This window comes from Mixophyes fleayi, chromosome 2 (genome assembly GCF_038048845.1).
Source record: "Mixophyes fleayi isolate aMixFle1 chromosome 2, aMixFle1.hap1, whole genome shotgun sequence".
NCBI lineage: Eukaryota > Metazoa > Chordata > Amphibia > Anura > Limnodynastidae > Mixophyes > Mixophyes fleayi.
Window position 1 is genome coordinate 198,746,385 of NC_134403.1, and position 16,673 is coordinate 198,763,057.

Sequence of the window (16,673 nt, forward strand, 5' to 3'; positions counted from 1 at the left end):
TTCTATGTAGAGAAAATGGACAGCAATGTGATGAGTGGAAAGGACACTCAAGGATTGACTGCATGCTTAGCTATTCAAAACCACTCCGTCCCAGTAAAGCACGGACAGCCACTGAAAAATAAATCAAAGCAGATTTGTTCTCATTTTACAAAGCATGCGAAGTAAGAAAAAACAAATAATTTAAAAAGGCAGGAGATAAAAAGGATATCCAGCTTAGATATGCCATACTTAATGAATACTAGATAGTTTTCCCTTTAAAAACGGATATTAACAAGACTCAGAAAAGTCCTTAAGCTCAGTGAGCTTCAATGAACATGATATAAAATTGGTGGAGTGCACTATTAGTATATTATATAACATTATATAACTCCTGGCCCAAATGAAACAGGGAAAACAAATCTCAAACTTTTAAACAGTTTTATTTGCATCTTCCGCTTGGAGGAAAAAAAAGGTAACACTAGTCCTTTGCCCTGTTGACTGAAGTAGAAAAAGTGGATAAAGCCGTGAGCATGCCATAAAGTACTAGCCATCAAGCAGATGCGCAGATCTTATCCAGACAATTTTCCAAAGGAAGAGAACCAGAGTTGGATCTGTGTGTTTTGTGCAATTTCACAGTATGAACTTTCCCAGTATGATGAGAAAAACAGTTGGTAGCTTGCCAAAGTTTGCCAGTTATTTTTCTTCATTAAATTTTAACAACTTTGCCCTTCTGTTGTCTGTGACATGAGAAAAGACTGCACAACATCTTCTGTTGATAGGGGGCTTGTATTTACATCCTCTAGGGCATCGGTGACTGAAAACTGACGATCTCGTAATCTGTTCCAATTTGCCAATATATTGTGGTACTCAAATACTTTCTCAAAGTTACCAACAGAATTATACAGTTTAATTAGGCCCCTGTAGTCATACTCTAGTCCACTATAACCTTCGCCAAATAATTTCTTTCCTTAAAAGAAAAGAGAAAGAAAATGAGATGTGAAGACAAATGAGAATACATGCGTAAGCATCAAAACTATTTTTTTTTTCTTTTTTAGCATCAAAACTATTTTAAAGGGAAAATTAATAAGAAGTGCCAGCTAGTACGTGCACAGTCAGTTTAACCTCTAAGCATACGAAATACACATACACAAGCTGTCCCAATTCAAAGTATAAATGTTAAGGAACTAAAATAGAGCTGGGAGCGCTCCTGTATTAGATGTGCCTGCCTATAATGTATATCAGGATGTTGCTGGGCTCTTCATCTGTAAAGTACTGCATTTAATATTTGCAACATATTTATGCATAAGTCATAGCATCAACAGGTGCTACACAATGAATATTATATATTTTTGTTTTTTAATTACAGTATAATGTGTTCTCAATTATACAACCTTAAACTTTACATGTGGCACTGATCAGGTAACCAACTTTTACTACTATAATTATACTTAATATTAACAAGCATTCAACTGAATCATGTTAAAAAAAACATAGCATTGCACCATTGATGCACTGTATTACATTAAGCAGTATTCACCAGGTGGAGGATACCATATACTTTTATTGTGGAACAAGGAATTTAAATTGGAACATAAAAAGGTCACTTTGGATACATTTACAAAAATAAAAGGAAAAAACAAAAGAAACATTAAGTGAAATACTGGAGTACATACCAATAGCTATTGATCGTAGATACAACTTCTCTGCATTTTCATACTGATTCATGTCATAGTTATACAGAGATGCCAAATGCCCTACTGACAAAGCCACTTCATAGTCTTCTTGGCCAAGCAGTTGCTCTTTAATCTGTATAGCTTTAATATGCATTTCCTCTGCCTCCTAGATAGCAATTCACAAGATTTTATTCAGTCCAGAGATCATGAAAGAATAGTTTTAATAACATCTCACAAAAATGAAAACACAGGCACATAATTGTAACAAAAAATGCACCATTCACATCTTCATTTAAGATAACCTTGTTACTATCAAATATATGCAGTATTGAAATGACACCAGCAGCTACATTTTCTTGTTTGTATTTGGTTTTTTACTATAGAAGGCCGTTTGATTATTTGTCCTCTGTAACCTGCATGTTAAGCACAGCCAACTGTAGTAGCAACATTCAATATTTTAGATGACTAACTTGCAGCGATTCTAGTTAGCAGCATTGTGAGACTGGAAAATTGAGTGAGCTTGCCTACAGGATAGCTTACACACTTTACCATATGGATTGCATCGGAGCACTAAGCTAAACATGTAATATTTCATGGGACAGATTCAATTAGCCTTGATGTCCTTCTAGGCAGTACAGAATCTTTGCTCATTTTCCTTCACATCTCTATGGATCTGCCCCTCATGTATGCCTTTTAAAAACTCATGGTTATCATAACTCAAGCCAGATTATAAACAAACAAAAACAACCCAACATAAAACCTAGAATTTTGGAGAGCTCAACCTTACCTTAAACTTTCTCATGGACTGATATAGTCTGCCCAGGTTTCCGTAGTGTTTTGCTGTTTGCACGTTGAACTCACCAAAGGCTTTTTTAGCAAGTTGCAATGAGGAAAGATGAAGGTCATGAGCTTCTTGTAAAAGTTTTTGTTCAGTCTCCTTGTTGTGACAATCTATAGCAATCTCCTCCAGGATTAGAGCTTAGAATGTTAAAAAATATATAATAAAAAAAAATGTGTTTTTATGATGTTCCAGTCACATGTACAGTGTCCTTACCCCATTACATTTACCCCATACAAATTAAGTGCCACAAGGCACCATTGATGTAAAACAGTTAGTAAAAATGGAATTGTATTTGTAAATATGCAACAAAAGAAGGTGCTTGTAGCAGTTAAACATCATGCATGTAGCATACCAGAGAAGGGTATCACTCAATAACAAATGGGAATAAACACACACCGGCTATATCTCAGAAAAGCTCCAAACGTATCTACATACAATCCTGGAAAGTATTGTGTAATATCTGTTCTAATACAAACAATCAGAGCCCCCAATCTGACCCTCTATGGAAATTCAGGACTTGAATGTGGCTGTGCTGCAAAGAAAAGGCGGACTGCACATTTTTAGACAACCATTTTGTAACCTGGTATAAAATATACTATTACCCACAGCAAGTAATCAGACATGTAATCAATTGTATATCTTGACTGCAATTTTATAAATAACCAAGCAATAACACACCGCGAACATCTGAGCTCAAACATGGCGCAAAATAGTTAATAAAATAAAAGCGTAATATAAGTAAAACCTAACGTTAAGAGACAAGTTGAACTTCAAGCGAAAGTTACAGAGGAGAGCAGCCCTGTTCCTACCGTATTCAATACCGTATTATGGAATATTATAGGTGTACATTTTATTGTGAGTCAATTTGAAGCCAATGCTAATTAAAAAAAACAAAAAAACACTTTATATATGGAAAGGTTGATTTAAGTATTGCACCTTTCAACAACTTTGTAAATTTGAAAAACCCTTTGCTACACTTTAACCTTAACGGAGACCTAATAAAGTACTTTTCTTAAGTGTAGTGAAGGGTATCCAAATTTACAAAAGGTGTTGAAAGGTGCAATAGTTAAAAATAACCTCTCATTTAGAGCTAAAGGGGCCGAGTCACTAAAGAAAGCAAAGCCAAAAAAAGGAGTAACTTTGCACCTTAGCAAAACCATGTTGCATTGGAGAGTGGAGGTAAATTTAAAATGTGGGGACAGATTTATATTTGGGGTAGGTCATGTCCTAGATAAACTTTAAATTTATGTGTAAAAATAAAAGTTATCAAATATGTGTGCTACATAACAAAAAAGCCTATATTTTCTTTATGTGCAAAATAATAAACTAATTTGCACCCCATGCATTAACATGGTTTGTCCAGGATCAAATGTACTCCTTTATTTTGCCTTGTTCTCCTTAATGACCCAAAGTGGGGTAATTCAATTGTTCGTCCAGACCGCTGAAAAACTCGCGCTCTAAAACTATTACCGTTAATATGGTAATATTGCGCGTAAAAACCGTTCATACGGTAATTTACTCTCTGAATTTCAGCTCGCAGCTCAGGGAGCTGCAAGCTGAAATTCAGTGAGTAATTACCGTATTAACGATAATAATTTTAGAGCGCAAGTTTTTCTGCTGTCCGGACGAACAATTGAATACCCCCCAAAGAGTGCAAATCTAACCCCCAGCACAATAAAATAGTTTTGCTAGTTAGACTGTCAAATCGCAAAACAGCACATGACTCTAAATGAAGCTCTTTATGGTTTGTTAAAGCAACAGAATATTTGTGCAATTTAAACAAGGTTTTAGTATCGGTGGTAATAACGGACACTGTCTTTATCTGTCTAACACCAAGCTTTGCATTAGTTAAACTTCCACTTAGACACCAGAGATATAAGAAACATAGGACATTAGCAACTTTTGCATTTCAATTTCTGACTAAAAGACAAATAACCATAAGAAATAGAAACACTAGGCATACCTTTAACTCTTTTTGATGAAGCTAATAATAGATGATCTTCTGGGAGTATATGAGTGATGATATCTATGGCACGTTCAGCATGAAATCTTTAACAAAGCAGAACAGGTAATATTGGTGGAAAGCATACAATTAGAAAACAATGTAAATGGTTTGCACACACATATCTACACTTCATAGTGTATGCAATTCATAGAATCAATACAAGTTTACTAAAATGCCCCATCTCTCCCCTGTACATTAACCACAACAAGCTCCACACTCACAGTCAACCGTACTTTGCTCTTGCCTCTGCATCTCTCTTAATTGTCTGCAGTACCCTGACTCCACTTCACTGCCAATTAAGGCTGTGGCTAGGACAACTTAAATTAGTATTACATTAGACCAGTTAGCACATGTACCAAAGCTGCCAGGGTGCCGATGACAATTTAGACTGCGGCTTTAGAGTACCAGTTCCTGGTTAGGCTGGAGTCTAACTTACTATGAACACCACGTCTGTAGAAGTATCCCAGCAGCTGGGGCACTTGAGGGGGAAGATGATCTGTGCAGTTTTATAAGGGTGGGGTAGACGGTGGCATGTGCCACAGCATTAGGACGCAGTTTGTAAGTAGTGCAACAAAGTCTACAGTTACTAGTTTAATCACTTTGCCTCTGAGGCTTTGCTCACCTGCGTGGAACTCATCTTATACCACTTTCAAAAGGTAGGAAAAGACTTTTACTTCTGTACTATGTAGTAAAGATATTTTAGCTTTCATTTATTAAAATATGAAGAATTTGCATACATTCTAACATATAGAAATCTCTAAGTATAATGCTCATAGTGTAGTTTTATTATTGAATTATGTGTAACTACAAACAGAGGTATGGAATCTTCTCTAGAACGTTTGAATGCTTTCCAGATAAGATAGTTTTTCATTAATTTCAAGCATGATGTCTAGAACATACTAATTTGCATTTAAACTGATCCCCATTTTCCCCCATACTTCCCTAGCTTTTCATCTAACAAATCAAAATGCTTGTATTTTTTCAGTTTAGGAATATAATATGGGTATTTTAATTACCATTAGAAGACACCCCGTTGTAGTGAAAAAAATGCCTTTCGATTTTCGTCTGTAGACAAACTTTACACAAAAGGTTTTTGCAAAAATGCCAGCTGACCACTAACCCAGAGGAAATGCGTTTCGTAACTAGATGTGTAACATTATTATGGGATCAAATTATGAAAAAACCAATAACAACAACAACGCTAGCCAGATGAAAATACTCACAGCGCATTGTCAAATTTCCCTGAACTGTACTGATGAACGTAAGAGGAGTAAGCCAAATCTTCATGGGCTGTTGCAACATGAATATTTTTACCTCCAAATACTGACTGCCGGATATCAAGAGCAGTCTAAAAAAGGGTTAAGAATAAAGTTTATTAGTATTCAAAATAAAAGTCAACGGAACAAAAAGTATAACCTAAAATGCACTAAACAAATACAAAATAAAAAATACAATTTCCACTCAATTGACTCCTGGTCAGGTTTATAAAGGGGATAAAATGGTAGAGAATTAATGTTCCACTTGAACAAATTTTAAAAAAAAACAAAAACAAAAAAAAACATCTCCCCTTAAACGGTTTTATTCTGGATATGCCATACATTAGAAAATATATAGCACTTCCAGGCATTACAAATTTTGAATTACAGTCTACTCAGCTTGTTAACTCGTTGCAGGTGACAGGAGGATCAAACACTTGCGTGGTTGTTACCTGATATATTGCAACCGACTGGCATATGTTGTCAACATTGAGAAGATAAAATCCATAATCGAGTAGTGTATCAGAATATTTGGGATGCTTGGGACCAAAATTTTCCCTGATAACAAATAACATTAGTTATTATTAATTTAATTAAAGTGTTACATTATTCCTTCCTGTAAGAACATCCCCCCATTTCTTACCTAGCCAGGTATACTGCATGCTTTATTAACTGTTCTGCCTTCTTGAACTCACGCTTCACCACACAAGCCTAAAGAGAACATGACCATACAGTAAAATTCAGAGCAATCATTTTTAAATTAAAGCAGTATTAAATTTTAATATAGGAAGGTTTAGCCAATGTCCATGTAAGTTTCAAATAAAAGGATTTTTACCATATATTAATCATAGTTATCCCAGATTACTTTAAATTCTTGTTATTCTGCTTACCACTTAAGACACAAAAATGCAGCGTCCCATAACAGATTCACAAAAGAAACAATTGTCTCATTTCCAGTGAAATTGTGAAAATACAGCAACATGAGACTGAGAAACAGAAACAAGGATTTTTTCTATACCGTATTTGGAGGGGGGAAATCATTATTCAAATAAAACACTTCTAGTGTAAAGACTTGTATATACAAACTGTCAAATGATCTGGAACGCATGTGTTTGTAGGAAATTTGTGCATGTGTTCCACATCAATTATAATGTATTTAGTTTAATATGTTCCTAATGGTCATATGAGTATATGATTGTTTTGCCTTAAATTAGGTGCACTCTGTACTTTTCAGTGATGGCTCTTGGAGCATTACTGAGCCTTGAACACCCCAAAGAAATGGCTAGGTGGATGAGTCCTTAAACTTATGTCACCATACAAGTATATTGGGAGCAGTTAAGCGCATCTAAGCCTAATTTCACACATTTTCACAATTACAAAGCTTCATTCTTATCAAAATTTGGAGTATTTTTTCATAGTGACTGATAACAAAATATATAGAGCGATGATATACAAGATAAGCTACAACTCCAAACAATAAGTCTATCTTTATTCTACAGTCATGGCAAAAAGTTCTTAGAATGATGCAAAAATATATTTTTCACAAAGTCTGCCGCCTCAGTTTTTATGATGGCAATTTGCATATACTCTGAAATGTCATGAAGAGTGACCAGATGAATTGCAATTAATTTAAAAGTCCTTTTTTGCCATGGCAATGAACTTTATCCCAAAAACAACATTTCCACTGCATTTCAGCTCTGCCACAAAAGGACCAGCTGACATCAGGTCGTAATTCTCTCGTTAACACAGGTGAGAGTGTTGACAAGGACAAGGCTGGAGATCACTCTGTCATGCTGAAAGAGTTAGAATAACAGACTGGAAACTTTCAAAAGGAGGGTGGAGTCATTGTTCTTCCTCTGTTAACCATGGTTAGCTACGAGGAAACAAGTGCAGTCATCATTGCTTTGCACAAAAAGGGGTTCACAGGCAAGGATATTGCTGCTAGTAAGTTTGTACTTAAATCAACCATTTATTGGATCATCAAGAACATCAAGGAGAGAGGTTCAATAGTTGTGAAGAAGGCTTCAGAGCACCCAAGAACGTCCAGCAAGTGTCAGGACTGTCTCCTAAAATTGATTCAGTTGCGGGATCGGGGAACCACCAGTGCAGAGATTGCTCAGGAATAGCAGCAGGCAGGTGTGAGTGCATCTGCACGAACAGTAAGACGGAGACTTTTGGAGGATGGCCTGGTGTCAAGAAGGCCAGCAAAGAAGTCACTCCTCTCCAGGAAAACAGCAGGGAAAGACTGATATTCTGCAGACTGCTGAAGACTGAAAGAGGATTCATTAAAGAAAATGACTTTACCCCAGATTGTCTTTACCATCAGTCCTAAGTCATGCCAACAGTAAAGCATCCCGAGACCATTCATGTGTGGGGTTGTTTCTCAGCCAACGAAGTGTGGGCTCATTCACAATTTTGCCTAAGAACACAACCATGGTCAATCCTCCAGAGGCGGGTGGACAAACAAAAACCCACAAATTCTGACAAACTCCAAGCATTGGTTAGGCAAGAATGGGCGGCCATCAGTCAGTATGTGGTCCAGAAGTTGATTGACAGCATGCCAGGGCGAATTGCAGAGGTCTTCAAAAAGAAGGGTCAACACTCCAAATATACTCTTTGAATAAACAATACAGTTGTCAATAAAACCCTTTGACACTTATGAAATGCTTGTACTTTTACTTCAGTATACCATAGCAACATGTGACAAAAAGGCGTAAAAATACTGAAGTAGCAAACTTTGTAAAAACAAATACTTGTGTCATTCTCAAAACTTTTGGCCACGACTATACTATTTAAGTTAAAAAATAGCCTGGAAGGTTTTTTGCTTTTTTAAAAATGTGTTACTCATGTAGAAAATGTGTGATAACTCTTATACAGGTAGTACTTAACTTGAGGGATGTCAAGAATCTACTCTATATCTTTGGTTCTTTGTTGCAGATAATCTTGGATGATGGGTAAAATAGCAAATGCTTTACCAGGTGTTTTATCCAGAAATTTGTTTTTAATTTTATTTGACAGCTACACTCTGAAGTGCTTAAAGATACCGCCCTTTCAACACACCCATCATCAGGGTGTTCGCATATTAGCATATTATAGTGCCCTTATCTTGCTATACAGTAATGCCTCCAAAGTACATAAAGAGCATGTATATAAAATACAACCCCATCTACTGATTAATACAAATGTGAGAGACCAGATCCTTCCAGCCATCTCTGTTGCTCCGCACTATCCCAGTTCCGGAAAAGATGAGCTCCACTGATTTTTCTATTGAAGAAAATACCAGTGTCACCAACAAAAACACTGTTTTGTTTGCATTGCCAAAAAAGTTTAACCTATTCAACAGTTCAATGTGGTATCATGATGTTTTATTCACACCCAAAAAATCCTATAACTATTGTGACCCCATCAAAATCTTTTGCTAGCTGCACTTGAGAGTCATTGCTATAGATTGTTAGCAAAGCTCATAAGCCCTCATTCCATGTAACGTATGTTCCTTTCAAAAGTAGATCATAAAATAACAGTTTATCATATTAAACAAATACTTACAAATCAACTTATATAGTGAAAATGTCACTATACGTGGATTAATTGCATTGCTGTGCATTGTAAAGACATTTCAAATCACAAAAGGGTTCCATCACCATAAGTTAGCAAGCAATGCAGTGCATACAGCTATAGCATCAGGCTTTATTCTTCAATTCATTTATATATTGCTATGTGACATATATCCAAAAAAGCTGTACATACCTTCGATGCTTGCCTCAATACATCAACTACCACCTTTACAGGTAGTCCACTGGTAATTTCCTTCATTGCTTCTATACACCATTTATATGCCTGGTAAATTATGAAAATATTGATAATTTTAAAAAGTTCTGCAACTCATTAAAGAAAGGCAACAGTATTTAAAAAAACGGTTACATCATTAAGCAGCTGTACATAATAACACATTACAAACACTGTACATAAGCAACTTAATGATTTGTAGGTGGCTCTAAAGCTTTCAAAATACATTTTCAGTGAGACTTTTTTGTTTAAAGAATTTGTTTTAAAGCTACCAGAATGGAATGTTGGTTATGTATTTAATCATGTGCTAACAGAAATCTGTATCTCAGAAGCAGCTCATATTTAACCAAATACATTGGGTTTTTTTTTTAGCAAACCAAGAAACCTACACAAACATTCATTTTGTTTCCCTTCTCATCTGATCACACTTTAACCACCGCAACAAAACTGAAATATCTTTCATTATGCATGAAATAACATACAAGCATTAAACTTAACTATAGACCAACAAGATGCAAACACAAATACATTGTATACAGGGACCGTATTTTGTGTTACCTCTAGTGACGTAATTAAGATCATCTGTGGCAAGCAACATATTGGTGATATAACTGGTGGGTGGAGATTGTATGTTCATTTGGGCAGGGCCATCGTTACCTTCTATTTCATTTCAATGCATGTGTGGCCAGGTCCACAGATACCCACAAGTTCTCTGGGCATGTAGAAAATGGCTGTCCCTTGAAGTGTTAAAGTCTGGCACCAGAGAATTAAGTCCTGATGCTGTGAGCAAATATGTACAAAATGTTTAATATAATAGCACAAATTTGAGGATGTATTGGAACATGAATCTTGTTCACTTATGCTGGTTGTCCAGAGGACATTGATTGGGGCTCTTCTGGCAGTGTTTACCACTCAGGTTCTCATTTGTGGGAGTCCGAGCTCTGTGGTGCTCAAATCCAGTTACTCTAGTGAAACCAAGTAGTTGTATGTAAATGCTGCAGTACACCGTGGCTGCAGGGGCACATGATGGCGACTCCTGGGGGTATATTTACTAAACCCCAGGGTTTGAAAAAGTGGAGATGTTGCCTATAGCAACCAATCAGATTCTAGCTGTCATTTTGTCAAATGTACTATATAAATGACAGCTAGAATCTGATTGGTTGCTATAGGCAACATCTCCACTTTTTCAAAACAGCAGTTTAGTTAATATACCCTAGACTCAAATTAATCCAGGAGACATGATTTACCTGGGAGTCCCAGCTAGCAAAGTGTCACACTGATACACCGAAGGCTGCATAACCCCATTAGGAGTGGTTATTAACTGCAGGTTATACAAAGATGAAGTGAAACCCAAGCAAATAGGTAAAACCAATGACAGCACCAAAGGCATGATAGCAAAATGATCCCCTCAATGTACAGAGCTGCGTAGAATGTTGCTGCATTATAAATAGATGATAATACTAATAACAAATCTATGTAAATCAACCCCTTTCCAATAGAAAGTAGCAAATGCTCACTAATTGTTAAATCAATGAGGATGCAATTTGTCACTTGCTGTTCTCACCAACCAAAAGATTTCAGTATCATCTGCCTATCAGACCTGTAACACTTTCACTGTTGTATCAGATCATTCTACTCAAGAACAGGGATAGATTGTGACACACAAAGATAAATGAGTGACAAGATTCAGGAAATGCCCTCAAGTGACTACTAGACTTTTCTACAGTGCAGGAAAATAATTGCACAATTTCTCAAGAATGGTTGTTTATATATGGAAAAATAAGGTTTTTTGCTACTACCCATGTTCATATATAGGACTGAGGTGGTAACTCTTAAAAGCATTTTACATACAAGATGCATTACATATGTGAAATATTACAGTTTAACAAAGTTTACACTACTAAAAAAGAGCACGCCCATTCTGGGAGATGCAACATTTCAATGCTATTAATCTTTTCAAAAGGATTGTTTCACTGAGAGCAGGTACATGCTTTACCGCAGTTTCATAGCTGTGCAATAAAGAGCATATTGCATCTCAAACATCCAGGATTGGCTAAAATGAAGGGATACTGCATAATCTCAAGATAAAGCTATAGTACAAAAAAAACATTTAGTCAAGACAGGTGGTTTAGTTGTTGTCAAAAATCAACATATACCTCATCATAGTGACTTTTAGCAAAGAGCAGAGCACATAACTCTCCATACAAAGCAGCTTTGTTTGCATGTTGTCTGTGTTTGGCCAACTTCTCCATGTAATTTTGAGCAAGCTTAAAAGTTTCTTCTCCCAAATAGTATTTGCAGTTGCCATTTCGCACATGCAGTAACCTAGAGACAAAAAAAACCACACAAATGTAAGATATCCATCAGAAGGGATTGTGTTACGAACGAGAAATTCCTGGTTGTATGTAGAAAGGTTTCTTCAGAGTCTGGAGGTGTGAGAGAGGGGGGATTAATACGTTTCATACTCCACAATGCTAAGTAATATAACTACTCTTTATTGCTATTAGCAGTAGATGTGAACACTGCATTTTAATAGGCAAATTTGAATTTCTTGCATCCTATACTGAAGTAGAGTGGTCCGTGTAATCGTTTTATATTACTTTCCTAAAGGGTTAATTAGGATTAATAGAATTCTATTAAACATTGAACATGTCCATAATGGACACCATATGGCTGACCATTCCCAGTTCTCTATATACTGCTCATGGAGTATTTAGTTGAACAACTCCACAAAACCAAATATTAAAAAGGTACAATGGCCAGGAACCCCAAACACAAATGTCTCAATATTTGCCAATGACCTTTTTCTATGCTTTCACATATTTATAGTGCCACTATTGTAAATGGGGAAGAGGGGGAGATACACGTCATCTTCTTCTGGAAAAAAATCCATGGGAGGTGCATCCGGAATGGAATCCGCGAGTCACCTCACGCAGATTTTTTTCTACAGAAGTAATGCTCATTTTTGCGCACACCTCATAGGAGGTTCGAGCAAAAATGTGTTACTTTTACTGTAGCAACGGTAAAAATGAGCAGGAGGAACATCGTGGCCAATTGAATCTGTAACATTTCTGAAAAATCACCACAACAATATTTTTCTGAACACCGCTAGATAGAACCTCAAAGTGAATAAAATACAGAGGGTCTTCTACCTTCATAAATTCAAAGAGAAACTGCACTACATTAAACAAAGTCTAACAGTCCCATAATAATATTGTTTTAACTGATGATTGCTAACCCAAATTATCTTCAAAAATTTACTTTTATTACATACATTTAAAATCAAATAATGTAAAAATCAGTGAAATAAGAGCAAAGTGAAATTGTGAATTAACATAATATTAAAATCCTCTGAGTAACCTTTTAATCCACCCTATTTTCTATCCATCTACATATCTACTATATAAATGCCTAGTGGCGTGTGTGAAAAAAAAAAACAAAGCTGCAGCGCCACCTGCTGGGCAGAGTTATACACTGACCTATAGATTTCTTGAAGGAGAAGTGACAGTTGGGAGTGGTTGGTGGTTGCCGGGGGTGACAGTGGGGAGTTTTTAACACCTTAAGTAGCTTAATGAAGGATGTGGTCATGGAGAAAAATGATGAGGTGGTGACATGTGGACAAAACCACGTTAAAAAAGGGCGCTTGCGTCGGGAAGTAACGCTCTTCCCCTGAGGAGGCCTGGGCTAGGCCCAAATGCATGACAAGAACCTTTTTAACACCTTAAGTAGCTTGTTTTGACTAGAATGCATGAGTATCATGCACGGGTTATCATAATATATATATATATATATATATATATATATATATTTTATTTTTTTATTATTTCTACTATATCTATTTTAGGTTGAACTGTATTGTTGGCTCACTTAATTTAATCACATAAATTACAAGCCCAATTTGAACAATAATTGCTACACAAAATTCACCTTCAGTACCACCCACTTATAGGAAACCCTGCTTTTTACCCCAGACTCTGCATGACATGATTGCTCACAAAGGCATCTACTTCATTACCATTATCTATTATTTATTTACTACTTTCAAGTGCTTCTTTTAACTACCTAAGCTGCACAATATGCATTCCTGTGTGTCTCAGACATTCTCTGGTCATGCCAATTATGTCCTCTCCATTGGCATCACATACAAACAGTCCAAGTGGTCCAAATGTGTCTTATACATGCCACAACCAATTATACAATTGTAAATGGTATGTTACAGCTTTACAACATGAGATTTTGCAAACCGATTCAGACTGTTGCTGAGGCAGCATATGAGTCAGGTGGTATAAACACACATTTTCCCAATTTGGGAGGCTTAACCTCTGATACTTCTTAATGAATCTGATTTGTAATGGTGAATGCACCCTGGATGCAACTCTGCCTCTAAATTAGACAAGCCTTCTTAGACACAAAGGGCCTGATTCATCAAGGAACGCAAAATGAATCTATTGAGCGGGGGAAGGGGTTAAATGCACATATACAGGGCATACAAAGATCCGTATTCAACAAAGAACAGATAGGAAGATACTTCTATTGACAAATACGGGTCTAGGTCCGCTCTAACAGGCATGACACTGCAGGATACATACAATATATATGTGGTTTATCAAGTGACAAAAGAAAAGCAATCCAATTATTGTCACCTGTCAATAATAAAGTCATCAATGACATTTGTTTTTGTCACTTTTTCATCATAATTTTTTTTTTTACGGTGCTATTAATGTCTATCGTACATAAAATACATTTTTACAGTTGCTACTGACTGCAGACAAATGTTCTAGCATACATACACAGTCGTCATCACTAGTAATCGGTACAAACCTGTAGCTGGTGCAAGTGTTATGACTGAAAATTACATACCTTTTAAAATGCCCAAAGCTCGAATCAAACGCTACTGCTTTCGCTTTAGCTTGTCAGGCTCTTACTATACATTGACTATGTACATATGCCCAGTACCCTCCCCGCTGCGTCCCTGCAATAGTAGGCTGTAGTAAGACTCCTTTGTGTTCGAAGACGAATTGGCGCATGCTCAAGTTCTGGGCATGCACAGTGTGATTCTAAGCAAAAATACAGTACGTATCGGTATTTACTCGCCTTAATGAATCAGGTCCGGAATGTCAATTTACAGCATGTAGTAACCTGGGTGTTCCATGCTGCAGTAAACTCAGGACATGAAATCACATTCACAAAAACAAAAAAAAAAAAAGTATTGTTATGTGTCCCTTTCTCTAAGTTTACCTTACATGAAGCAAGTGGTGTTCATTTATAGACTCCAATGATTTCAAAAAGCCTATTCTCCTGGATGGTGATAGTTGGTTATTATTTACAGCATTCAAGAGGAGCAATCATATCTAAACCCAGTTTTATTTTTTCAATGTATATTCCTGCTAGCATGTTTCACCTTACAAAAGTTGCACTCATTTGGATTGTGTATTGAAAAGCTTTGTGTACACCTATAGTTGGAGCAGATATGTTACTCTAAATATCACACTTTTGCTTGTTCTGCCCTATAAACTTGTGGTTATTTAGCTGCTGTTCTTTTACTAGAATTCTAAAAGTAAGAATTTTCCAAGTATACTGTGTGAATGAAAAAAATGGTGTAAATCAGTAATATTTGCAGGCACTTGTATAGACCACCATTAATATGAACAAACTAAACAGCACATTTTACAATTATTTATGCTTCTTGCATATATACTTTTAGCAAACATCTTCTTCCAGGATATTGTTCCTACTTAGCTATCCTTCAAAGGAATTATGTTATACACACCTGACACAGCACTCTACTGCACGAAACCAATGCAGCATTTCATTGTGAAGGGTGCAGAGCTGTAGGCAAGAAAGGAACACCTTCTCAGCATCACCGTACCAGCCAGCATCTGAGAGGAAACCACCTATAACAGAAAAAAAAATTAAGTAAAAATTCTTTGTTCTTTTCCAAAAATAACTTTTTTTGCCCAATTAGAAAACAAAAACAGAGGCAAGAAATTAAATGGAGGTATATAAAAAAAAACAACAAAAAAAAAACAAACACACAGCAAAACAACCCACTACAGGTTATTCGAAACCAGGAAGTACATTCAGTTTGCTCATTTCATACTGAGCAGTGCTCTGTCAATCTCTGCCATGTTGGTGGTTCTCATTAGTCTACAGGGCAGACAAGGCATGGGGTAGTAGTTTCAGGGATTATCATGGTAATTGTCCAACCCACCAGACTCTTCTAGATTTCTGTCTACAGGCTTTGAATATGTGCTATTTAACTTCCTCCCTTTACTATTTAAGTGTACAGTGGATACTTGAGACAAGTAGAGATCCATTAATTTACAAAAACTCTGTTTGCAGAAAAGGGCATACAGCATGCAATAAATTAAAAAACAAAAACAAACAAAAAAAACAAAATTTAGAATGCATGTTATTAATTTATGTACTTTGCAAATTGATATTAATAAATTTTCAGTCTCCATTCAGTAAGCATCAGTTTCTATGATCGTTAAACTGATTGGAGGTTAGTGCAATCACTCGTCCATGTAATTGGACAGCTTCACTGACAGGTACCAGAGATAAAGCTACAGAGAAACAGTTCATGACATCAGCTATACTCCAATGTACCTAAAGTCTACAATTTGTGCAAGTGCTAGCAGCAAGCCAATTTAATTAAATCTAACAGCAAAATAAAATGATTATTTTTTTACATATTGTGTTTAAATGCACATTTTCTTTTTTTATTTCATGGCAGATGTCCTTTAACTGTGTCTAGTACAGGGGAATGCATAAACTAGACCTAAATTTACATAATATATCTGTGCACGCTCTTAACAAACATAGGAGTTAGTGACTGCCTAGTCCACTTTGCCTGCAGCTCAAAATATTATCTGATGTGGACCAGACCACACCCATACTGACAGACCAATTCTCTGGCACCCTACCATACACCCAAGTTGTTAGAATGTTTAACCCATGAAAAAAAGATGAAAAGTGGGTTTTGCAGATGCCCTCATCCTTACTTGGCACGTGTTTGGGAACTAAGGGAGGGACTTGGCATCCACAGTGAACGCAATGTCATTCATTTGTGACAAGCCAAAAGAGGAGAGAAATAGACACCCACTGTATTCTATGAAAAAAAGGGCTGATTG

The 16,673-nt window shown here is 36.3% G+C and overlaps 1 protein-coding gene across 1 annotated transcript in view; it reads right to left on the bottom strand.

Annotated features, from left to right (window-relative positions):
* Positions 1-402: 402 nt before the first annotated feature.
* APPBP2 (amyloid beta precursor protein binding protein 2) overlaps positions 403-16,673 on the bottom strand; it is a 32,047-nt gene continuing 15,776 nt past the window's right edge. Inside the window, exons 4-13 of the mRNA XM_075195314.1 lie at positions 15,311-15,434; positions 11,697-11,865; positions 9,502-9,591; positions 6,398-6,465; positions 6,207-6,312; positions 5,722-5,846; positions 4,457-4,542; positions 2,440-2,630; positions 1,653-1,818; positions 403-946 (exon numbers count right to left, since the gene is read on the bottom strand). Coding sequence (XP_075051415.1) covers positions 693-946; positions 1,653-1,818; positions 2,440-2,630; positions 4,457-4,542; positions 5,722-5,846; positions 6,207-6,312; positions 6,398-6,465; positions 9,502-9,591; positions 11,697-11,865; positions 15,311-15,434 — 1,379 coding nt within the window. The 3' untranslated portion in view covers positions 403-692. The remainder of the gene's footprint in view (positions 947-1,652; positions 1,819-2,439; positions 2,631-4,456; positions 4,543-5,721; positions 5,847-6,206; positions 6,313-6,397; positions 6,466-9,501; positions 9,592-11,696; positions 11,866-15,310; positions 15,435-16,673) is intronic.